This window comes from Rhinolophus hipposideros, assembly GCF_964194185.1.
Source record: "Rhinolophus hipposideros genome assembly, chromosome: 26".
NCBI classification, from domain to species: domain Eukaryota; kingdom Metazoa; phylum Chordata; class Mammalia; order Chiroptera; family Rhinolophidae; genus Rhinolophus; species Rhinolophus hipposideros.
In genome coordinates this window covers 14,583,520-14,609,003 of record NC_138072.1, presented here as the reverse complement: position 1 = coordinate 14,609,003, position 25,484 = coordinate 14,583,520, and the positions used below count along the sequence as shown (strand labels likewise).

The 25,484-nt window shown below is 53.6% G+C and overlaps 1 protein-coding gene and 1 long non-coding RNA gene across 7 annotated transcripts in view; one reads left to right on the top strand and one right to left on the bottom strand.

Annotated features, from left to right (window-relative positions):
* Positions 1-513: 513 nt before the first annotated feature.
* On the bottom strand, positions 514-25,483 carry PSEN2 (presenilin 2). Of its 6 annotated transcripts, XM_081039482.1 has the most exons (14): positions 25,049-25,112; positions 23,895-24,126; positions 19,649-19,760; positions 19,055-19,090; positions 14,737-14,897; positions 12,493-12,707; positions 11,202-11,343; positions 9,223-9,290; positions 8,295-8,515; positions 7,566-7,664; positions 4,885-4,968; positions 4,431-4,532; positions 1,495-1,613; positions 514-1,225 (listed from the first exon to the last, which is right to left on the bottom strand). In XM_081039482.1, exons 5-14 carry the CDS (start codon positions 14,875-14,877, stop codon positions 1,070-1,072), a joined length of 1,347 nt encoding a protein of 448 aa, XP_080895608.1. In that variant the 5' UTR covers positions 14,878-14,897; positions 19,055-19,090; positions 19,649-19,760; positions 23,895-24,126; positions 25,049-25,112; the 3' UTR covers positions 514-1,069. The 6 variants fall into 6 exon arrangements, with proteins under 6 accessions (XP_080895608.1, XP_080895607.1, XP_080895610.1 ...); XM_081039481.1 differs by lacking the exon at positions 23,895-24,126 and having other exon boundaries at positions 25,049-25,139; XM_081039484.1 differs by lacking the exons at positions 19,055-19,090; positions 19,649-19,760 and having other exon boundaries at positions 25,049-25,166.
* The window catches only part of LOC308493396, a 72,738-nt gene continuing 72,438 nt past the window's right edge, over positions 25,185-25,484 (top strand). Inside the window, exon 1 of the long non-coding RNA XR_013992680.1 lies at positions 25,185-25,383. This is a non-coding gene — a long non-coding RNA (uncharacterized lncRNA). The remainder of the gene's footprint in view (positions 25,384-25,484) is intronic.

Here is a 25,484-nt window from a genome sequence, read left to right as displayed (position 1 = left end):
TGTGCTGCTTCAAGGAGCTGGAGGCCCATTCCAAGAGATTCTCCCTGCAGCCTGTGAGCCTACAAAGAAAAGGAGAAACCAACCTGTCCACACCCCTACCGCCACCCCAGAGAACTGCCCACCATAGAAGGAAAGGAGGGCCAGGATTGAAGGTGGGCTCTCACCTGGCCCCGACTGCATATCGGTTTCTGTGGAGGACCCACAACCTGCTCTGTTTTGGCACCTGCCTTGCTCGTGTTCCCGTGTTCCCAGTGACGCATTGCTGAAGCCACCAGGAGGGATCTGCTTGCTCCAGCTGCCTGTCACACTTCGCGGCTCTCTGAGCACCTCTCTCTGCTTAGGGAACTTTCTAGTTAAAGAAATAGTTGCAGTGGGGAGGAGGGGGGCAGTTAAGCCTCGCTCCTTCATAACTGGACCAATCTCCTTTCTGCGTCCGGAGCGCACGTTGCCCCAGGAGTGGTCGTAACATGCAAGGAGAAGGACCAACGCAGGCAAACACACCAAACGCCAACGTTCCAACAGAATTCATCTGTTTATTGACATTAATGTTAAGCCGCTTCCCAGCAGGAACTGCTGTTAACAAGAATAGAACTCGGTTTCTAAAGGTAACAAAACAACAGCGACATCATACACAAAGCATGGGGAACACTCCTTGCAGAGAAAATTGGTTCTTCTTCGACCAGAGTGAGCAAGTGCTAAGTGCCATCCCGGGCATCAACTCCTGCACACCTTCCTTCATCTTGGCCCTTGGAACATTCCAGGCTATGAGGCATGACCGGATGACCTTCTCCATGCCCTTCCCCACGTCATGGACCTGCCTCAGGTCATCTGGATGGACTTCCTGTTTCCTGTCGATGAAGCGACTGCTCATGAGCCACAGTCCGGTGACAAAACCACTAGCACCAAAAAGCCGGTTGTCCCTCTTCACCAAATAAACACACTGCTTTTTTATTCCCGTTTTTCTTTAAGGAAAGAAAAGTCTTACAAAACATATGGCACTAGAGGTCAAACTATACAACTGCATCCAGTTACAATTTCCTACAGCTCCCAGCCAGTGGCACCCGTCCCTTCAAATGTAGAGCTGATGGGAGGCCAAGGTGTCCATGAAAGGGCGCACCAGGTTGTCTGTGGAGAAGTAGAAGATGAGCCCGAACGTGATGGAGATGGGGAGGGCAGGCAGCGCTTTCTTGAACACGGCGAGGAGCAGAAGGGTCAGACACAAACCCTGCAGGACACCAAGGGGAGGGGAGCTCTTAGTGACCTCGTCCCCAGGCTCAGGAGCTTGTCAAGGACCTGTCACACGACAGCCCTGGTCCTCCCCTGGTCCTCTCCGCGGCTCTGTGAGGGGCCTCGGGCAGCAGGTGTCACCCCTGCAGGCCTCCTGACTCCCAGAACAGTGTTGCCTCCACTAAACTACGTCCCGTCTGGTAGGAGTGACGTGAGACGGCAGCATGACTCCCCCCATGAAGACCCCCAGGGCTCCCCCCCACTCACAATGAGGATGGCCACGAAGCAGGCCAGCGTGGTGTTCCAGTCCCCGCTACCCGTGGCTGCTGCCTTGCCCACCAGCACGCTGTAGAAGATGAAATCTCCAAGGCCGAGCTTCACGCCCCCTGTGTGAGGAAGAGAACGTGAACCTATCGTCCTGGAAGCCTCTAGAGGGAGGGGCAGAGAAGGCAGACACCAGTCAAACAGCCAGGGTTCCAGGGAACAGAGTTCTGGGGCCCTCAGGGAGCCAGAGGGCACAGCACCACCGCCTAACTCACCTCGCCTGGACTCCAGGACGAGGCCTGGCTGCCTCAGAAAAGCAGCAGCCAGAGGGAAAAAGGAGGAACCCACGGACTGGGTGATTTGCAGTCTGGTCTGTGAAATGCTGGCATGTCTGATAACTCAGGTAAAACTGCTGCTTGGCATTTAGTTAAGAAAGACACAATAAAATGCATTGTCCAGGGCCAGTGGGAGGGCGTACAACTTAGTGCTAAGTTTGAGGTATTTTTTAGGAAATGTAATCCCACTATCAAGAACACGTATAACACCTAGAGGTCCTCTGGAGACCCTTTCCCCTTAAAAAATAGGTAAACATGTTTGTCATTAGCTTACCCATTACTGAAAAGTAAACGAGAGCTTCTAGAATGCTTTCATGTTTATTTCCTTTAGAACCATTGCCTCTGGACGCTTATTTATAGGACAATTTTATTCACCGTACACGATATAAGTGTTTACGTAACAAACTCGAATTCAGTAGGCCTGCACCAAGGACACTGCTTGCCTCATCTGCCCCTACACCCTCCTCCCTTCCAGGCTGCAAACAAAAGGTGTCCCTCTCCCTGGTTAAGGCCACATCTGTCCCTATCTGCCCCTCCCTGTGCAAGACCCCTGCTCTGATTTCAGCTTCCCCTCTAGGCTGGCTCCAGACTGGCAGGCCCCACAAACTCAGAGACCGAAAAAGTACCCACACGGGATGGTCTGAACATAAGAACTCCTGACTAAAAGTGTGTCATGGCAGGTAGCCACCTCCTAGGCTTGTCGCTTCCTTGTCAAGCTTTGCCTCAAAAGAGCCTGTCTATTGTCTGTTTGCATCTGAGATAACATACCTTTGAAATGTCAGCGTCATCTCCTTTTCCGGAACCTCTCAGGGAAACCGGGCGCTCCCCCCGCCTCACCAGAGACCACCAAACCCCTTGTTGTTACCTTGTTCTCCCAATGCCATCTCTACGTGCTGCAGATTGTTTATTACCTATCTTGTACTCACTGATATGAAAGTATGTGCCTCTCTGTGTTACTTCTTATCCAGTCCCAGAGATTTCCCCACTTTGCTTCCCCCCCCCCCTCTAATCTACCACCAATGGATTTCACGTAACCCTCCTTACGTCTCCTCCTTTGAGTCTATAATAATGTATAAAATAAGCCGCAAAATTGGAAACTCAAAAAAATTCTCTACAGGTTTGGATGTTTTTTAACAGGGGCAATGCCCTGGCTCCCCAGGGAGAGGTCACAGAAGACCCGAGTTCAGGACCCCCATCCCCCAGACCTCGCCCATGTGTCCCTTCATTTGGCTGGTTCTCATCTGTATCCTTCATAATAAAACTCTCCTTGTAAGTGTAGTGCTTTCTTGAGTTCTGTGAGGAGGTTGTGGGAACCCCTGGATTTGCAGCCCACTGGTCAGAAGCGCCGGTGGCCTGGACGCCCCCAGAGCTTGCGGCTGACGTGTGAAGCGAGAGAGTGGTCTTGTGAACTGAGCCCTTAATCCTGTGGGGTCTGCGCTGACTCCAGGCAGTCAGTGCCACCCCCAGCCTGTCTGCTGGGTGACCGCTCACTCACACGTCAAGGCCCCCCTTCCCCACATCCGCCCTGAGCACTTTATACCTAACCTCTCGCTCCCCATGAGGAACGTCTGCAGGGCAGAGACAGTTTGAATTGGGTGGCACTGCCCTGCTCCCGCGTGCCACCTGACACACAGCAGGTGGCCCATAAATATGGAATGACTCCCTTGGGAACAAAACCATCTCAGGACATCTGTGCATGTGCCTTGAGGACTATTCCACACCAGCTCCTCCTGTCTCCCCCGCCTCATGGGGAAGTGACCACCCCAACTCTGCCCCTGCCCCTGCCCCCCATGCTGCACAGCCCACTGTCGGCCTCCACGTGGGGCAGTGCTGCCAGTGGTTGACCTGCCCAGCCTCACCGGCCCTCTAAGCCAAGAGCCCACACCCCGTGTCCCCCACAGCTACAGTGGGACATCCTACAGGCCACTCGAGTGCGTCTTGGGATGGAATTCTCCACCGGCCACAACCCCTCCCAGTCATGTCCCTCCTCCCACATGACCCCAAAGCCCCTGATGGCTCCGGGTGTTCCCAGGACACAGTCGGAATCCCCATTTTGATCTAGAAGGCCCTGGGAGCCCTTGCCTGCCTCCAGCCCCATCTCTGCACTTCCGGTCTCAGCATCCTGTCTTCACTTCCTCTAACTCGCCGTGTGCTTCTGCCTCAGCGTCTCTGCGCCTACCATCCCCTTGGCCGGAAACGTGTCACCCCCTCCTTTTACTGCTGTGGCTCCCTCTCTGGAGCTCAGCGCAGAAGTCACTTCCTCAGGTACCTCTCTCTGACCCCTCAGAATGCGGCAGTGCTCCCACCCCCTGCGTCGTCCTTCTCGGTCCTCCCGACTCAGTGCCCACCTGATAGATGAGTCCCCCCAGAGCCGGGCACCCCCCAGCACACGGAGGCACAGGTGGTACTCGGTGAACGCTGTTAGTACGTGGTCCCGCCTGAATGTGAACAGCCCCACGGCCTGTCAACACCCCCCACTTCTGCAGGCTGCTCCTTGACTTCTGTGAAGCCGTCTCTGCTGGGAAAGGGGCTTCTCCCTCCCCATCTCCACCCTCTGCTCCCACCCCCGGGCCCACGCAGACCATCTGGACATGGGCACCTTACTTTCCTCCTCTTCCTCCAGTTCCTCCCCTGGGTAGCCAGGCAGGGGGGGCTCAAAGACTTCAGGGTACGAAGGCTCCCCAAAACTGTCATAGGAGTCTTCTTCTGCGTATCCAGCATCACCATGGGAGGATGGGGGAGGACGAGGGAGAGAGACAAAAGTCCAGTCAGAGAGGTCTCTGATCTCGGGAATAAAGCGAGCGCTTAGGACTTCCCTGCCTTGCCCCGCCAGGCCTGACACAAAGAAAAAGATTCTCCATGCCACATGACAAGGAAAGGAGAGGCAGAGGAATGGGGCTGAGGCAGAGGACCCAAGTCCCACCCCCCTCAATCCCCAAGATGCCAGGAGGGTTAGTTTAACCTCTGCCCTCCCGGAGAGGCGAGGCCAGGCCAGGCTGAGCTGGGTGCAGGTGAGAGCTGCACCCAGGGACAGGAGGCTGTCAGCCCCGATACTCACCCATCTCTGGGTCGTAGGGGAGCTGAAGGGCTCCCTGAGAGGAGGGGTCCAGCTTGGCCATGCCCACTGTCCACATCATGGCAGCTGGAGAAGAAGAAAAGGGTCATGCCCCAGGCGGGACTAACCGTGGCTGACCCCTGGGTCTGAGAGGCAGGGGTCCAGTCTGTCCCAGCAGCCTCAGTTCCGGTCATAGCTGCTTAAGGCCCATTGTCAGGAGGTCCAGATTCACGGACCAGGTGTGGGGAGACAATGCCTTTTCCTGTCTTTTTTGGCCTGTTCACAAAAACAATGGCTAATAATAATATCAGTGAAGAGTTTGGTGAACTAATTGTGTTTCTGTTTTATTGTGGTAAAAAACATGGGACATAAAAGGTACCATCTCAACCATTTTTAAGTGTACAGTTTAACAGAGTGACATATATTTAACAGTGACACACTGTTGTGAAACACATCTCCAGAACTTCTTCGTCTTGTGACCCAGTGAACAACTCCCCATTTCCCCCTCCCCCCCAACCACTGGCAACCACTGTTCTACCTTGTGTCTCTACGAGTTCGACTACTTTAGATACCTCACGTAAGTGGAATCATACACTATCTTTTTGTGACTGGATTCATTTACTTAGCATAATATGTAGCACGTGTCAGAATTTCCCTCCTTTTTAAGGCTGAATAATATTCCACTGTGTGTCTGTACCACATTTTGTCTATCCATCCATCCGTCAATAGACCCTCGGGTTGCTTCCATCTCTTGCCTATAGTGAATAATACTGCTATGAACATGTGTGTGTAAAAATACATTCAAGACCCTGCTCTCAATTCTCCTGGGTGTACGTCCAGAAGTGGGACTGCTGGAGCACATGGTACTAATTGTGTTTTCTCTCTGGCCTGGAAACTCTCTCCTGAACTCTCCAGCTGAATGTCGAGTGAGCATCTCAAACTCAATATGCCCCAAACGCTCTCAACAACTGCCCTCCACCTGCCCCACCAGTCTTCTCCCTCTCGGTAACGGCAATTCCACTCTTTTTGTTGCTCAGGCCCAAAGCTCTCTCATTACAAGCATCCCGACCATCAGCTAATCTTGCTAATTCTGCCTCCAGAATACATCTCAACACTGCCACGGCTGCCCCCGGGCCAAACCACATCCCATCTCTTTTTTGTTATTCAGCCTCCAAACCCAGCTCCTGCTTCCACTTTTGTCCCCCATACATGTTTCTTGACCCAGCAACCTGCATGATCCTTTTAAAATGTCAAGTCAGATGAGTTCAAAGTCTTCTGGTGGCATCACACGTCACTGAGGAGTGAAAGCCACACCCTCACACAGCCTGCCTGGTGGACCATGATCCAGACCTCCCGCCTTTCTTCCCTTACCCCTCCTGCCTGGCCTCGGGCCACTCCCGAGCACCGCATGTCATCTGTCTCAGGGCCTTTGCACTCGCTGCTGCTCCTTCTGCCTAGAATTCTGTCCTCAGATTTTCTGAAGGCAGGTAGGTCGCTGGTCAAACGCCACTTTGTGACAGAGGGTTTCCCCAACCACCTCATGCAAAACATAAGGTGGCCCCCCTATCACCCTGATGTCCTTACCCTGCTTTATCTTTCTACAGAGCACTCGCAGCCTGACTTTGTAGTCATCTGTTCAGTTACTGTCTGTCTGCCCTCCTAGAACGGAAGTTCCATCCGAGCACAAGATGGTGAATGAAAGTCCAGGCACTATCTCAGTCTTTCCACACACGGTCTCTGCTCCTCCTCAGAACGTGCCAGGAATGTGCTTTCACAGGGGGGCCACAGGGCCGACGATTCTCCACTCAGCTCCTCATTTGTGAGACTATCCAGCACCCTGCAGCCGTTCCATAAACTATTTCCCAGTGCACCCTGTAGACAGCTGAGCCCCAGATTCAGGCTACTTAAATCAGCCCCACCAGCAACAAATGGGAGGGCATCAAGAGCACGGGGCGTGGGCTCCTGGCGGCCCCAATGCCCAGCACAGTGGCCGCCACAAAGTGGGGATTTGACTCTTGTTGAAGGCATGTACCATGTTTCCCCGAAAATAAGACTGGCTCTTATATTAAGTTTTGCTCCAAAAGATGCATTAGGGCTTACGTTCAAGGGATGTCAACCTGAAAAATCATGCTAGGGCTTATTTTCCGGTTAAGTTATTTTCGGGAAAACACGGTATAAATCCAAACCCCTACATCCCGGTCCAAGCCCAGCAGCATCCCACGCACCTTGCCTTCAGAGACTTAACTTCAACCAGCCATGCAGCTGTGGAGGAAGCCCAGTGCAAGGCAGGCGTGCCCTGCTCCCCCAGACCCTTTGCCCTGAAGACTGCCTCTCCAAAGTCCCTTCCCAGGAGCCTGGAGGGCTGAGAGGGTGGCCATGGGCTCATGGAATATAGTCTGTACCCACCACACGCCACTGGAGGCTGGACGGAATGAAGCTGTGGGGCCCCCTTCCTGTTCTAATTTTCCAAGCTTCTTCCCGGTGTAACAGCAAGATACAGCCCACTGTCAACTCCAGAAGGTGGAGCCCCTCCTGGGGTCACCAAGGCTGCCTCCTCCCTTTGGCCAGAGAAAGGTTAACTGTTTCCTAGCCAACTCTGAGAGCCACGCCAGAAAGCAGCCCCTGGCTCCGACCTTGGCTGCCTTCTGAGCCCAGGTAGAGAGGAGGCGTGGGGGGCCACTCACACGAGTATATCAGGGCAGGAAATATGGGCTCGTTTCTCTCCTGGGCGGTCTCCACCAGCATCCTCAGCGGCCCTTTGGGGCATAGCACAGCCACGAGATCTGGGAAACAAGACGTCCTTGGCAGGTTACAAAAGACATTTCTTGCCAGGCAGCCCCCAGAGAGAGGAGCCAGCCCTCTGACACCGGCGTGTACGGGGCAAACGTATCAGAGCCCCGGGGCGAGGCTCTCAGAACACATCCTGCCGTTGCAGCATCTAACCAGTGGGATTCCAGTCCCAATCTCTAGTCTGCACTGGCTGGAGCACAGAGCAGGGTCTAACTGCAGACAAGGAGCAGGACGGGCTTGACGTCCCACTTCTCCGGGCTTCAAACTCCTCACCCCTCAAACGGAAGAACTGGGACTGGTGATGGTAACCGTGCTAATGCTAATCAACTAGCAGCTAACACTTCACAAGCTCCTTATGTACAGGCATCGTGCCCAACAACTGACAGTGTGTCGAGCACTTCACGGTGTGAGAGCTCAGTAAACATCTGCTATTATGAGTGACCATGTCCAAGTCCTGCGTTTTACGATGAACCTCTCGGAAGGGAGACCATCTAGGCCCCTCAGGGAGGGAGGGGACCTGGGCAGCACCGGCCACACGTGAAGGACTTGGGCACGGCTGTTGCCCCCTCCCCACCCGCCCCCGCCCCATCTGCCGCAGGCTGGCGGCGCCTGCACCCACCTACCGTACACCGAGATGGCGCCCAGGATGACCCAGGCCGACCACTCCGGGAGGTACTTGATGAACACCAAGGCCATCAGCGCGCTGATCATGATGAGGTAGGCCTGTTGCAGCACCAGGGGCCCCTTCCAGTGGATGCACACCATGCCCACCGCCCCGAAGTTCCACACGGTCAGCAGCAGGGTCGGGTAATCCATGGCCACGTTGTAGGTCTTGAGCACTTCCCTGCAGGACCCGAGTCGAGCCCACCAGTGGGGGGGAGGGGGGGAAACGACACTCAGTGGGGAGTCAGACCCACGCTGTTCAACACCCCCTGCTCCTCCAATAAGGCCCCAGCCTGGGGGTTTCCCACCTCTGGCTTCACTGACCAGCCACAGGCACATCCCCTCCCTCCTGTCCCTGAGCCCTGCAATTAACACTGGAAATGTGTTCTGGAACAAGGTCGGGAGTGAACCGACATCTCACCCTTGGGGTGGTGCTCGTAAAGGTGTGCTGCTGCAACGCGGAAGGCCCTTTGCCCAAGGAGAAGGGCCCGGAAGAGGCGCTTTCTCCTGTGCTGCCAGTCTCCGGGCCCCTGGGTCAGGCTGAGATCCCCAATCAAGGCGACAGAGATCCCTTTCTCCATAAACTAGCAAGTACCCAGGCCCAGCACAAAGGTTATACCGTAAATTCTCAGGGGTTTCTACCCTCCTTGGGTTCACAGAGAGCCGCCTCCGTGATGGCTCTGCTTGTGTAGGTGAGGAACCAGAAAGAGACGTGTGGCCCACCATGGAGCTCAGTCCCGTGTCAGGAAGGTCTGGGCTCTGGAAGCAGTGACACTGGGAAGGTGTGTTGCTCAACAGGTGCCCTTCCCTGCCCAGATTCTTCACAGCCACTCATGCCACAGGGGGAGGGGTCCCCGAGGACCCCCCTGCTTACCAGGTGCCACTCACCCGAGGTAGATATACGTGAAGAGAAACAGCAACATCAGAGAGGACATGATCAACCAGCCGTGGATAAACTAGACAAAGAAACAGGCAGAATGACCATGCACTGTCCCAACCCCCAAATCACACGGCCCCCCAGGTTCTTGGGGCCCGAAACTCTTTCTATTAGGTTGGTGCAAAACGTAACTGCAGTTTAAAAGGTTAAAAATAACTGCAAAAACCGCAATTACTTTTGCACCAACCTAATAGTGACGCTCCTTGGGGACTATGTTGGAAAGTATTTACCGGGTACCTTCCGTTTTACAGAGGTCTCTCCAGCTCACCCAGCAAGTGTATGAAGGAGATGAAACTCCTTTAGTGCTAAACACCTGGACCTCTACTCACTCACTTGGAAAGGAGCTGCTGGCTGTCTCCTACACGCCAGGCACATTCGAGGCTCTGGAGATAAAGCTAGCAGTCTCTGCCCACGTGTGTCCCATCCCAATGGAGGGCAGTTGTACGATAAACGCATAAATATGTATTCACAGGTAGTGATGAAGGCCATGAAGAAAAACATTGCAGACGACAGTGACAGGAGATTCGTTAGGGATGTTACTTTAGATAGTCAGGGCGGGCTCCTGAGGAAACTTCTTTTGAGTAGAGTCAACTCAAGGAGTCCCCTCCCACCTGAGGGGCAGCTCCTCAGAAAGACACGTTCCTCTTCTCCTGGCCAAACATGGGAGGGTCAAGGAAGAGGGTGGGCTGACCCTAAACTAGTGTCTCTGCCAGCCATCAGTGGCATGGTGGTGTCACTCCTTCCGGTCTCCCCCTGAGAACGTACCCAGCTCAGGCCACCCTCAGGGGGACCAGGAATGAAATCGGCAGCCTTGGCCACACTATGCACAGCTGCCTTGGGAATATGCTGAGCCCTTCATCCCGGCCACCTCTGCCCACCCGAGGCCACCATCATCAGTGTCATGGAACCTGCAAGTAAACCTTCCTGAAGGGATGGCTGAGCTGCCCCTTAATGATTGCTAGGATTGGTTACCTGACACCTGCTGACCAGAGTGCCGCTTCCCACACTCTCTCTATCCCCAGCTGGCTTTCATTTGTGCTGTATCCTCTGCTCCAGACAAGCAACCCTCGACCCTGCTTCCCACCGTCCACGGCCCTGTCCACCCCATTTAAAACTCTGCTTCACTCACAGGTAACTATCGATAAGTTTCAGCTCCCAGGCACTTCCTGACAGCCTCTCCCACCACTTACCCCCACGGTCACCCCCAGCTGAGATGGGGCTCACCTCTTGCTACCTGCTCCATAGATGCTGACAACCTGAATATAAACTGCTGTGCATGACTGCGTGTGAATGGTTTTAAACGAGGTAATGCCTAGTTCAACTTTGAACTAGGCATTAGTTCAACTAATGCCTTTCAGTCCTCAGGGCTTCAAAGTTTTCCTTGGGAAAAAGGCCTGAAACCCAAGTCTAACACCTCACAGCACCTCTGCAAACAACATCCACGATTCGGGCCAGGTGGGACTCGACTCCGTTACCACCCCTGGGACCACTCCACAGCTACAGGGGGCCACCCAACCGTCTTCCATCACGGAGGACCCCAGCACAGCATCTGTACGTCCCCGGCCAAAAGGGAAATGGGAAAATAAAAATAAACCTGGAGGGGAAGTATGGGGTAAAGGGAGCCTGAAATAGAACATCTCACTTCTTCAGAAGGAGACGCAAAATAAAATTAACTTTGAATATGAGAAGTGACACTGATCACTGCAATGAGGAACTCAATCAAGTGGGATTATGTGTAAATTTAAAAGACAACAGAGTTGGGTAATCCATGGTGGGCGGCTGGAGTGGGGTGGACAGAGTACCAACAATCAGTCTATTTCGCAGAAAAAAGAACTCTGATTTTTTGTTTTTAAGCCAACAGCTGCTGCCTGGGGGCACCTTGTGCTGTGCAGACAGGAGGCGGGGCAGGCGGGGCGGGACTGGCGCTCACCTTGTAGCAGCGGTACTTGTACAGCACAACCAGGAAGATGGTCATCACCACGATGACGCTGATCATGATGAGGGTGTTGAGCACAGAGTTGAGGAGGCGCTGGCCCACCGAGGGCGTGTCCTCCGTGAACGGAGTGTAGATGCTGAAGGAGGAGGCCAGGGGTCCACTCCCTGCCCGCCCTGTGTACCCTGGCCCTGAGGGAGCCTCACACGGCTGGTGGAGGAGCCCCGGGACACCTGCCTTGGCAGAATGCTGCCACCATCCCCACCAGCTGCGCTGCCTTCCAGCCCATCTCCTGGCCCCGACCTCAGCCTGAGGACAGAGGCCAGGGTAGGAGCGAGGAAGGGCCTGGATGGCCTCACCAAGGCCCCCCCGCACCAACTAAACCCTCCCCTGGAGGTGCTTCTCCCTGCTCACCCCACTACTCCACTCTGGTCCAGGAGACTCAGCAATCCCCACACCCCCATCCATATGCCCCCACTGTTTCCTCTACCCCACCCGGAAGCAAGCCATGGATGCCGGAAGCCAACTGCCTGCGATGTTCTCAAGTTCTCTTAATGCTTTTCACCTGTGCTGCTCTGAGTCTCTCCCCAACAGACTATAAGCTTCCTGAGGGTAGGGGCTTCTCTCTCTGCATCTTTTATAAAAAGAAAAAAACTTAACAAAAACTCCCTAACTAAAAAAACAGATGTTTAGAGAAAGTACTCAGCAGTGATAAAACATAAGGAGGTGGGATGAGGATGGGAAGCTTCTCATGTTTCTACGCTGCTGCTTCTACCTGGGTTCTTCTTACTCAAATAAATAAAACCTCACTCGCAAGGCTGCATGTGAGCTAAGAAATCATCTGGGCCAGCCACCTCGATTTACATTCATGGGAGCAGAGGCCCAGAGAGGAAGTGACTTACTTGTCTGCAGTCATGCAGTGACACAGTCGTGTCCGGGGCCTGATGCTTGGACACTGAGCTCAGCAGTGTCTGGCTGCAGCGAGCCTTCTGCAGTAAAACCCAGTGTGCTGGGAGCTGCCTGCCCTAAGGCCTTTACATCGATCAGCTCACTTAATTCTCCTGGTAACATTATTATCAAACCCATTATACAGAGGAGAAAACTGAGGTGGAGAGAGGTTAGGAACGTGCGGAGGCAGTGGATGGACCAGGGGATGGACTCTTTGTCCCTGCTTCTTGCCGCCGCTGGCCTGGAGCTGCAGGTGCAGTGACCAGCAGAGGCTGCAGCCCCCCTGCCCCAGCCCCGCTCCCCACGCCCGCTCCCCACCCTGCCCCAGCCCCCAACTCACAGCTGCCCGTTTTTCTCCGTGTAGAAGCGCACAGACTTGATGGTGGCCACCACCACGACCATGCACAGGGTGACAGGCACAAACAGCATGATCACGTGCTTGGCCCCGTATTTGAGAGTCAGCTCCTCCTCCAGGCCCGACGGCCGCCCAGGGACCCCACTGCAGACATAGCGGTCAGCCTCCTCCTCGTGGTCCTCCTCGCTATCCTGGCCTCTCTGTGGGGAAACTCACTGTGAGGGCCACGCAGTGCCCCCCAGGGGAGGCCCCCTGACTGTTTAGAACAGGAAACGAGAAGTCTGAATGTTGCTTTCCGGGTGGAAGAACCAGTCTATGGGCTGTAGTTTAGATGTGGGAGTATTACAAATTCCAGGACATCTGAAGAGTTGGTGAGGACAGCTAGAGAAGAGTGAGAGTTGGCACCGACCACCCCAGAAGCAGGAAGGGAGGCCACAGCAGCCATAGAAGAGGGTGGTCAAAGGCCGAGGACTCAAAGGCTAGTGGGTTAGGAGCTCATCTAAAGGGCTCTCCCCTGGCCCTCAGTACACGGGACTCAGGATGCCACTCGGCTGTGTCCTCATGGCCACACTGACTCAGGAGGAGACAGGGCAGGCGGTAGGAGGAAACCAGAGAGGAAACATTTTTGGGTGACAAATCACAAACTAGAATGGGCAGCACACATAAGGACTCTCTCTGATTGTAAATGTGACCCTGGGAATTTGCAGAGGAAGAAATCACTTTGAACTGTTTTCCCCCTGAAATCACGCATGCAAAATTTGCAGTTCCGAACCAGAGAGGCCAAGCAGGCATCAAGCATGTGAGCTAAGGGAAGTTGGGAGAGTACAAATGAGTAAGCAGCCGATGAGGGGGCAGGACACTGGCCGGATGCTGGCACAAACGGATCTGCATGAACTTCTGTGTTGGAACTGTGGCAATTCAGGGTTATTAGCTGCCTTGTTAATTACATGAACAGCCAAAGACAACGCCAAATGAAACAAAAAGCTAAAATGGCTGTTGGTTTGATATCAGCACTTTGCAGAGAATTCCAATCTAGATATTCGGCTAAGAAGGGGGTGGGGGGAAACTGTTACTGAACAGGAACTGAAACAACTGAAATGCACAAAAACTCTAGGAAATTAAAGATGAAGAAAATAGCAAGAAAAGTCTAAGGAGTAGCTGGGCAGTGGTTTTCAGCTGGAGAGATCCTTTGCTCAGAGCACAGAGGAAGATAGAAGAAATGAGCTCAAATTTCAGCAAGGGAGATTAGGGCCGGCTGGAAGAAAAAGAATTCCACATGGAAAGGTTTCTAAATACTGTAAAGGGCAAACGAAGAATGGGACTCAGACAACTTCAGACGCTGTTTTGCCCTGATGGGGTGGCTTGGCGAGGGGACTCTTCCAAGTACACCCCCTGCGGATAGAGATGAGGTCACAGTGCAGCCCACCCCTCCTGCTGTGGCCTGAATGTTTGTGTCTCCCCAAAATCCATAGCTGAAACCTAAGCCTCAGTGTGATGCTTAGGGGGTGTTAGGAGGTGGGGCCTTTGGGGGATGATTAGGTCATGAGGGTGGAGCCCTCCTGAATATGATCAGTGCCCTTATAAAAGGGACCCCAGAGAACTCCCTTGCCCCTTGCATCATGTGAGGACACAGAGAAGACAGCTGCCTATCAAACAGGAAGCAGGCCTTCACCAGACATCAGATCTGCCAGCACCTTGATTTTGGACTTCCCGCCTCCAGAAGAGTAAGAAATACATTTCTGTTGTGTATAAGCCACCCATTTATGGTATTTTTGTTATAGCAGCCGGGACAGACTAAGACACATCCCCGGCTCCAAAGTCAGACATGAATCCGGTGTACCCAGCTCTCGGTTACCACGTCTGCCATCTGCCAACGAGGTTCCCCTCCGGCTGTTTCCCTCCTACCATCCTTGAGCCTGTGCTACCTGTCCCAGCATCCAAACTCAGTCTCACCTTCCTGCACTAGGAAGGCCAATCTAAGGGGGCAGGGGCTGGGTGGAGAGAATCATTTAGTCCACAGCAAAGTCGAACTTTAACAGGCTGTGAATGTGCAGATGTACTATGAGGCCCTCACAGACAGAAGGTCCTCCATGGGGACCGCCAACCCCTCCGGCCAATTCCCACCTTTACTCCCCCACCCCCACATCAGGGAATGTCTGCTCCCCACACATCAGGCACAGGAACCCCAGCCGCCTGTTTCCAGGCCTCAGCCTGCTGGCGGGAACCTACCCACTGGGCAGCGTTCTCCCTGTCCTCCAGGGCCTGCCTGCTGTCCTGGCAGGAGCGGGGTGTGGGGCTTTCGGCCGACATCAGGGACGTCCGCTCGTCACACACTTCTTCGTCACTGTCAGAGGCCATGAACGTGAGCATGGCCCTGGCTCTGCGAGTGCCTGGAAAAAGGAACACAGGAGTCCTCGTTCCACTTCCCTGTGAGGCAAATGCAGTGGAGGGCTGAGGGGTGGCTAGAGGCAGCTAGAAGACCTGGACACAGGTCCTACCCTGCAACAACTCCCCAGGACACCGTGTCAAATGACTGCTGTAAAGCAACAGCCCTCAAGGATAGCCACTGAGGCTGTGGCAGCCTCGAGAGGGACTGGCCTCAGGAGATCCAGGCCACGGGGGCAAAATGCCCAACTAGAGAGGTCAGGGACCCTCAAACTGTCAGCACACTCACTCATTCAATCAACAAACATCTGCTGAGCACCTACAGTGTGCCAACAACTGTGCTGGGCTCTGGGGATATGGAGAGGAGTAAAATATACACTGTTGTCCTTAAAAAAACAAAAGAAACCACCCAATGTGACAAATTTTATAATCCAGGCGTTCACCAAGTGGCACAGCAGCACAAAAATGGGACTAAATCCCAGAGATCAGGAATGTTTTCTAGAGAAGATAACATCGTCTGATGGAGACAGATGTTTCCAGGTGGGAGGGGAGGGCAGAGGGCATGACAAACGTTCCAGTTGGGCATGGCACTGCTGGGCAGGGGGGGCTGTGGAGGTGTGAAGGGTTTCCTCTGCCATGTTGAGGAGGTGTATGCTGTCCCCCGAGGAATGAGACAGATCAGATCTGTGTTTAGAAAGGTCAGTCTGCACTGACTGAAAAAGGAGTAAAAAGAAGGGAAGGTGACCCCCCTGAAGGCGGCAGCAGGGTGGACGCAAGTGAGGGGACAGAATTCAGAAAGGGTTAGGAGGTGAACAGACAGGACTGAGTGTGGGGGATAAAACAAAGAACAGAGTCCCGGATGAGGCCAGGCACGGAGTAAGATGGGGGAGGTGGGAGAAGAACGTTTCAGGGGAAGACTGTGAATTTGATCCAGGAACCCCTGTGTGTCTGTGGATTAAAAGAGAGAAGCTTCTAGGAGGGGGCTGAGGGTCAGGGGTGCAGGGGAGGTAGAGGAGAGTCATAAGTTTAGAAGTGGTGGCCAAAGCCATGGGAGCATTGAGAGCACATGTGTGTGTGTGGGGGTGGGGAGAGGTGGGAACTACAGCTGAGGCAGGGCCCCCAGGGAAGACGAGGCTGAAGGCACTAAACAGAAGGGAGGCCTGTCCCCAAGGCCACTGTACTGAAGGAATGTTTACACAACAGCACCACGGAAACTGCCCAACGGGAATGGCAAGAGCTTCAGACAGCCCGGGGCATATGTGACTGTCCCTACAGACATCAGCGAGCTCACCAGGGCCAGCTCTTCCCATCTCTGCCTCCGGGAAACCTTCGGGCAGAGCTTCATGCCACTAGGGTCAGACAGCCAGGTCTGCCCTCTGCTGAAAGTTACTCCCCTAGGTGGCCACGCCCCACGAATTCACGATTTTCAGATGAAGCCAGCTGATTCCCTTCCCTGAGGCAGCCTCTGTGCACCCCAGCAGGGTCTGTGGCCACCACTGTTTGAAGACAGCGTGTAGGGCCTGGATTCTTCCCATGTGAACTTCAACTCCATCCCCAACCACAGGCAGACCACAGACCCTGCTTCTGTCCACCTCGCCGCCTTGGGCCCATCACAAAGGGCTTCCTGTCCAAGTCACAGGGATTTCAACACGACTAAGCCCCCCCCTGCCCCACATGGATAAGTCAAGTACAGGAGCAACAGCAGTAAGAAGTAAAGTGGGATGCCTGCCGGAGGGAGGGGGTGCCGCTGGGGTTCAGATCAAGAGGAGGGACAGCCTATCAGCCATCGGGATTAGATGGCTCAGGTCTAGGGAGGCAGAGATGTGAAATGGTAACTAAGGAACCTCCCACTGAGATGGAAGGAGGTGGGGCATCCTGGAAAGAAGCAATCTCATCCTGGAAAGAAGCAATCTCCTAACGGAAGGTGTGGGAGGGGGACATAACAGGGCCCATAGTGACAATACCAAGCAAGGTAGAGGAGAGTCATGAGTTTAGAAGTGGTGGCCAAAGCCATGGGAGCGGCAGGTGGGAGACCAGGGAGCAGAGGTGGGGTGACCATCCCTGGCAGGTGCGCGGTACACGACCAAGGAGTGAGAGCTGAATCCAGCAAAGGGGAGCCTGCAAAGCTCTGAACAGACGAGGGATGTCAACAGCGGGATCTTTAGGAAAGCGGGAGGCCAGCTCAGCAGCATTCTCCAGGCGAGGTGTGGGCCTGCCCCTCTCCCCTGGGGTCCCCCTAAGGCTAGGCTCAGGCCAGGGCCACTGGAGGGCCAGACTTGGGACCCAGCAGAATCAAGCCCAATTTGGGGGACAGAGCTTTGCAGCCCCAACACACTGCAACCTTGGGAAGTTCTTAGCTTGAGTTCCTTCCTTTGTGATAATGAAAGGACCTACCTAATGGGGACCCAGGAGAACTTCAAAGTCCTCTGTGAGGCTGGGTCTCCCTACGTGAATCCTAAATAAACACCTGCTTGGAGCCAACAGTTCCTCTCATTACTCAGGTACTGGTGAATTCATTCTTACTCAAACAGGGGCACCCGAAACAAAGACCTGGCTGAATTGTCTCAGAATTGTGTACCCCTAAATGACATTCCATCTGGAGCACAGTCTTAGAGGGGATGTAAAACTACGGTGGCTTTTCTAATACTCTTTTCCAGCAGTCAGTTTGGCTTGGGGTGTGAATTAATAATTTAGTTACGATCTCCTCACACCTCTGGAGTGCCTGGAGGGGCGGCGGATCAGGAGTCCCAGTATCTAAAATGTCACCTCGCAGGGCTGCAGCCCCTGAGGGCAGAGGGTAAGCCGACCCTAGGAACCCCAATAGCTGCAGCATTTGGCTGCCTCTTCTCCTAGACACCCAAATAGTAAAGCATGAGGGAGATGGACAAACAGGGAGTGAAGACACTTCTTGAAAGGTGAAAGGGAGCTACAGGGAGGGTGGGGACAGAAAAGCAGGGGCCCCAGGATCAAGAACAGGTAAGTCCTTCTGATTTCTATTTCTTTAGCCAGTCGCCAAGAGCTAACAAGGTGTTCCTCTGAAAAGCACTACTGCTTCCCAAGGCTTCCCTGAACGCACCAGGGAAGGGTGAGCTTAAAGGACTGTGTCCCTTCCACCTGGAACTGCTCTGGACGGAGGGAGAAACGTCAGAAAGCTACAAAACATTCTCATCCGTCCACCAAATGTACTTCATATATGGCCTCCTTACCAACAAACAAGTGCTTCCTTCATCCCACTTTAAAACATTCCTCCAAAGCCTTCTCTGAAGCTGGGGCCGAGACTCCCAGGAAAGCAGGGCACAAGCTAAGGAAGGGCTATCAGGGAGGAGCTGGTCTTGGTCATTTAAGCAAGGGCACCATCTGATCCCACCCTCTGAGCCTGGGGGTTGGGAGGTGACACTTGAGGCTCAGCGCAGGACTTAGAAAAGGCTGATGCCTTAAGGTGCTGTTTCTCAAAGTGGCCCGGACCACCTGAGGGGTGGTGATGGGCATCACCCACTGAGCCCTACTATGCACTGAACACAGTAACCCTAGGAGCTAGGTACTGCTATGCTTCCCCACTTTACCGATGAGGAAACAGGTTCAAAAAGTGATAGGTTCCAAGTTACCCTTGGACCTAGGTGATCCAGGTTCCAATGCTCTTCAACACTATGCTAGGCTGCTTATTTAAGATTAGATCCCCAGCTCCATCCTGACCAAAGGTTCAGGGGTCTGCATTTTGAGACAGTCCCTGAATGATTCTCACAGCTGATGTTAGACCTTCCCTGGGGCTGCCCCAGCCAAGGAATCGAGGAATCGGAATCGAGGAATCAAAGGCCCCAGCCAGAGCCCCCAGCTCAGCACTGCAAGTGTCAGGTTACAATCTGCCTACCTGTCACCTGGGCTGGGCCCCTCACCCACTCACCTCGGCACCCCCACTGCTCCACACTACTGGCTAGAAGGGAGAGTGAAAGAACAACGTTTCTCCTGAATACCCCGATCTAGGGAGGGCGAGGAGCAGAAGCTTTCAAACTAGAAAGGCTGCAGAAGAAGGAAAGAGTTCTCAGGCTGGAAAAGTCCCCAAGTCTACACCAAAGAGGAAATACTGGGGCTCAGAAACCCCTACAACAAACTGGACCCGCCTCTCTGAAGGCGGTAAAAATGGAAAGCTTTAAAACATTCATACCTTTTGATCCTGAAATGCTACTTCTTGAAATTTGTCCTAAGAAAATAATAAAAGATTTACATAAAAACATGTTTCTTGTAGTTATTTTAATTGTAAAAAAAAGTGACAGTGACTAAACTCCCTGACTATCCTCTGACATATCCCCGTGATGGGATTTCCTATATGCCCACTATAAAATCTGAAAAGAATATTTAGTAACATGAAAAAATACAACTGGCTGTTCAACTTACTGGATATAAAACTTCGCATACGTAACTATCTGAATTTTCTTAGAAAACGTTTATGTATAATCAAAGACTGGCAGGAAATCATTACAAAACATTAAAGGAAGTTATCTTTGGGTGGTGAGATTCTGGGTGATTTTTACTTTATATTTTTCTGCATTTCTCAAAGCTTCTATAATTCACCTGGATTGTACTTGTAGTGGTGTTTGTTTTTTTTAGCTATTAATTTTTTTTGAAGGGAAATAATGAGTATCAACATTTAGACAGATATTCTTCCAATCCTTTCTCTCCCTCATTCCCTCCCAATGGACTGGGGGAAGCGGATGGATTCATGAAGCCACCTTATTTCTTCTGCGGCCCCTCTTATTACCTGGCTCCTGAAGGAGAACAGAGCAGCTGGGATGTTTTTCTTTTGCTTCTCAGTTGGAACTGAAGCCTGGTGGCACTCTGATATCCTTGGAGGGAAAAATCGCCACCCCAATCTGTGCAGACAAACAACCTTCTTGCTAGATGTTCACATCAGGGCAACAGTGACGTCAAGAATCCTCAGGGAGGCTGACTCACGGGCAGGTGGGGGTGGGGCCGAGTGACTGCTGTCGTTGTCAAATCTAGTCACCCACATAGCAACCAGCACTCCATTCTCAGAGGAAGCCCCAGGAAAATGCAGAGGGGCTGATGGGGGCGGGGGTGTCCAGGGTATAAAGACTATGTTGTTCTGGAAATTCTTCCCAGAGCAAAGCACGGTGGCTAAAAGCTGCCTTGGAGTAGGATGCAAAAATCAAACATCTAAAGCCAAGGCTCACGCCCATTAATAAGCTAAATGGGACTGAAATGCTGAAGTAGCCAAACCAAGAGACTCTGGCCCAGAGAATTTCTCCAACCGCGTGGTGTCAGCGGTTCCTGCAATCATTATGGAAACCCGGTGACCCAATTTCTTTGACCCCCTTTTCGTTCCAGAGAAATGTAAAGATTTTGACCTTAATTCTCAAGGCCAATGGAGATTTTAAAATGCCACAGTAAACACTCATGCCTCATGGAAAACGATGGAAATCCCTGCTCCAAAAGCAAATTCGGAGTTACTGCCCTTACCAGAAACACTTAGGGCTGCAGACAAAGGTTTGGATCCCAAATACTTTATTGGTTAGTTGGTTGTTTGCAGTAGGCCTTCCTGAACAATTTTCCCTCACTCGCAAGAAGGGTGGCATTAACCATGCCACTTCCTCTGGTCACACAGCGACCTCACAGTGTTTCCATGACTCCTGGGAAGTTCCCAGTCTTTCCTATACTAGGGAAAGGTTTGCTGAGGTGAGAAAATCCCCTCAAAATTTTCCTTACAACTTCCCACAGCTTCCGTGCCTGTCCGTCTCCCCAGCCCCAGACACCTGACTATGTATTTGGCCCTGGGTGACCTTCCGCCATCTGTGCTTCTACCTCAGCCGGCACCATGAGGCATTTCGCTTGCTGGCTGGTTCTTCCCAGCACAGGGAGGCAGCCTCCGCCAGCACTGGGGCCTGATTCCAAAGGGAGGCCCTGAAGGACAGCTCCACCCCTCCCCCACCCCCAGATCAGAGGCCCCAGAGCATGTGGGGCCTCCTAAACCTTGACCCAGGCCCTAGATTTACCCCCACCCGCCCTTTCCTACTCAGACGTGCCCAGAACCCAGACAGATTTCTCTCATGTCTTGAAGTAGCCTGGAAAAAGGGCGGTTTGGGTAGTGGCAGCAGGAAGTGGGGAAGGGAGTCACACAGGCCATGTCCCTAATATGTCACCTTCAAATAGGGCACAGAAAAACATTTTCTTTTTAAATGAGAAGCAGCAAGCCAGCGGTCAAAAGCTGAGGCTTTGGAGACTGACCATCAGGGTTCCAATCACCCTAGCTGCATGGCCTCAGACAATTTACTTAACTTCATATGGCCTATTTCCTCTCCTGGAAAAGGCAGAACCTTGCGAGAGTCCTGTAAAAACTAGAGATAATGTGTAAAGTACCTAGCACACAGTAGGTGTTCAATCAACAGTAGCTGTAATGAAGAGGAAATAGAGGCAGGGAAACAGTAAAAATTTAACGGAAGCCCATTGATGCCCCTCTTGGAAAGTTAGGGTTAGCTGTACCACCAGACACACGAGTTGAGCCCCCAAGGCCACCCCTCATCCAGGCCTTCAGGAGACGACAGCCTGTTTCCACTCAGCCCAGGGCACTGCAGCAACGTGAACATTTTGTCACATGAAAGGGTACGTCCCCAGGACCGATATCAGAGAGGGCAAGGGCGCAGAAGGCCATCTAGTCAGCACCCTATTTTATAGTTAAAGAAACTGAAGCCCCGAGAGATAAAAGAGGGCAGTCGATTCAAGGCCCAAGACCAGAGCCACAGCTGCAATTCAGTTCTCCAACCTGCCAACTGAGGAGCTCTCCCCTGCCCACTCAAAGACCCGTGCGGGTCACATACTGGGTGGCTCAGGGCCATGGTCACCAGGCAGCGCACAGAGCACACCCACATTTACAAGGCACATGCCTTTTCCATGGGCAGGTATGTCTTTTATTTAATACACAGCGTCTCCAAAACACAGACAAGAGGTCAGTGAAGTGCAAACACTCTCCCCCTACATCACCTGCCACCTTAAAAACTCAGTAATCTCTCTCCTGCCCCCACCCCACGACTCCAGCTTGAGGGCCTACTCTGCTCTCCCTCTGCTATTCGTGCTCCCCAGGAGCAGACAGGGGGTGGTTCCCACATGGGCATGGCACATGTAAACATGGGGCAGGAGTCAGGGCACTGCTTCTCGGGGTCAATTCAAAAGGGAGGGTGGGAAAGTGTCCTGCTGTGGCACTGGTGAGAGAAATAACAGTCCACCCACCAATCACACCCAGTTTTCCAAGAATATTCAATAAAGGGAAACTTCTGAAGGCATAACATTAACAGAAAAGACAACACAATCTTCATCTCCAATTTCCTACCTCTTAATATTTTAACAGAATATATATATACACACAGATATATTAATATATACAGATATATTGATATATACACCTACAGATATGTGTACATATATATATGCATATAAAGTGCTAAAAGAAAATGCACGTTAACAGTGGTTATCTCTGGGCTGAGGGCTAATGAATGACTTCTTTAAAAACATTGCCTGAATTTTCTAGAATGAACATGTATTACTTTTATTTGTAAAAAGTCAGAAAGTTGCTGGTTAAGGTATAGCAGAAAGGTGAGCACCCTTTCGATACCTCTTCCGGTGCTCCAGTAGACCGTATTTTGGCAAAGACGACTGAGCAACCCATTCTCACAGGCAATGAAGAGGCGAGGCAAAATTCATCTCCCTTCCTGACATCTAGTCGCTTCTGAGGACTGATGTAAAACGACTCTTTCCTGGGATTTTAACAAGGCACCCTCCCACCTCCAGGCCTGCAGGCCAACACTGATTACACAAGGCCTGAAGCCCATGTCAGCCAGCTCAAGGTGAGGGGAACCTCCAAGGGCTGGTCAGTAGCCTGGAGGGCATGCCAGCCTCTGAGACTTAACATTCCTTTCCCCAGCTGCTAGAGTCCGGGAACAGGCAGAAATACTTGCAAACATTTGTCCACTTGCCAGTCCCCAACTACACGGAGTCCTAAAGTCAAAGCAACAGCTGAAAACCAGCCAAAGACGTCTTCAGTAGAAACACGCACATGACCTACACATACACTGTGGCTCCTTTAAAGAAAAAAGTGTGTAAGTGTGTGTGTGTGTGTGTGTGTGCGTGTGCGTGTGTGTTTTAATTTATTTTTTGCTTTGTCAGGTAGTCAGGAGACCACAGACATTTCCCGGGAAGCAGTGCAGGGATTTGGGTAGGGAGGTGAATGTGGGAAATCTCTTGCGCAAAAACTCAAAAGATGAAGACGACGCAGCCAGCTGGGTTCAAATTCTAGTGCTAAGTCACGGAAGCCACATAACAGGACAAGTTGCTTAACTCCCTGCATGTCAGTTTCCCCTTCTGTAGAAGGGGAAAAATCACAGCTATGGTAGTGAGATTGAAGCTCTTAAGATAATGGTTGTAACCACTGCACAAACCAGCCCTTTCTTTTGTATATGACAAACTCCTAAAGGTATGTTATGTCTTGCTCATCAGTAACTTAGAGGCCCTGGGAGGTGGGAAACGCTGTGTGCAGTGGGGCTGTGGTCTGCCATAGAGGAGCTGAGGGATGGCAACCTGAAGCGGGCCTCCAGGCTCATCTGAGGGGCAGCCTCTTGTCCTCATCTTTCTCAAGTAGATAGGAACAGGGCATTCATCTCGGATACATGCACCACGTTAGATTCTAGACCTGGTGCCCAGGTACCTCAACACCAAACGATATAGAGTGGTCCCTGAAAATCTGCAACAACATCCATCCCACTCTGTAGCAACATTCCTCCAAGCCCCCCACTTCCAGCCCTAAATGCCCCCACACGCACACAAGGCATGAATCTGGACAGCCTGCCTGCCTGATGGGTGGCCGAGGCTGCCGCTCTGAACTGGAGCCAGGATTCCCCGCCCCCTCACCAGCTGGGCCCCAAAAACACAGCTGCTGACAAGTTTCCCTCCTCCCACACAACCACATTCACCCAGAGGGGAACCTGAGACTCACACACCTGAAGCAGCTTATCCAGAGTCTTTCATTACTGCCATAGGGCTTGGCTGAAGGCCTTGGACGCTCAGGTGTCTACAGAACGAACAACGCAGACATGCGGGGCATCCATACTGGAAGCCGGGGTCTATCCTGCTCAAGTTACTGTGGGCACCGGCGTGGCAGCCCGGGATGTCAATTTTGAGTTAAGCTGCCTCTGCAAATGGTCTGGATGGCATGCCTGTCGGGTTCTCCAGCTGTAAAGGGCGATGCACTTAGTCCACCACTCAACAGCTCCCACCTCACAAAGGAAATACTAAGTCGATAGGAGCATTTCATCCAACTGCTAAAGGGCTGAGTTCTGGTCCGAGGGCTGGCCAGCAGAACCAGATGGCGTGACAATGGACTGCAAGCCTGGCTCTGCTCTGCACTACCTGGGCGACCTTGAACAGTGTCACCGTACCTCTGGGGGCCGGGTTTCTACATCCATAAAATTTGGACTGGGGACTCGCTACTGTGTCAGGTTTTTCAGTTTCAAAAGCTCGATTCTGGGAGTCTCCCCACAGTTGTGACAGCCTGATAAAACACCGCTGATGAGGAAATCACCCCGCTCCGGGGCCCGACCTGCCGTCCAGTCCCTCACGTGAGCAGGAAGACCGCTGTCTCCCCTCCAGGCCCCCGCAAAGCAGTGCCCGGGGCCCGGGGCCACGGGCCGAAGGGACTGGGCGCCAAGGAGGTCTCAGCCGGGAGAGAACAAGTGCCCTGGTCCACGCGCCTTCGAGCCCCACGTGCGCTGCTCCTTTAAGTGCTCTGGCCCTTTAACAGCTCGCACCGCGCCCACCGCCCGCGCCAGCTCGGCCGGCGAGGAGGACACGGCCCAGCCCAGGCCCGAGGCCTGGGGGCAGCTCCCGCGCGGCTCCCAACGCCCCAGTTCCGCGCCGGCCCCGCTCGGGGCTGTCCCCGCGCTCCGCTCTCTCCCGCCCCCGCGCCGGCCACGGAGGCCGGGCCCGCGGCGCGCGCGGGGGCTGCAGCCCGGAACCGCAGGGAGCGCGGCGGCCGCGGCGCGGGGCGCTCGGAGGGCAGTGCCCGGCCCGCGGGGCGCGGCTGCAGGCGGGCCCTCCGCGCTGCGCGTGACGGCGCCCGGCCGCGAGCCCCAGGCCCGTCCCGCCGCCAGCTCACCTGCTCCGGCGCGGCGCTCACGGCCGTCCTGACGCGGGTGGCCCGGCGCTGGGCTGGACCCCGCGCGGGCGCACAGCCCGCCCCCGGCTCCGCCCCGTCGGCGTCGCCACGTTCCCGCGCCCCGGGCGGCCCCGCTGAGCCCGGGCGGGGTGCCCCACGCGGAGCGCGCCGTCCTGCCCGGTGGCCCCCGCGCGGAGGCCGGCTTCCACCCGACTCCGGCCTGGGCACTGCCGGTACCGGGGTGGTGGCTGGGCCTGTGGCCCAGCGGGGGCCTGGCAGCAGCGTGGGGCAGAGCACTTTGACTTTGTGACAGGTCTCGTCTCCTGCAGTGACAGGTAGCTTGGCATGTCCCGTACCCCTCGCCGCCACCCCCAGGAAGGACTTACTTTCTTTACCAGAGCACTGGTGGCCTGGTGCTAACGTGAGAATTTTCCTT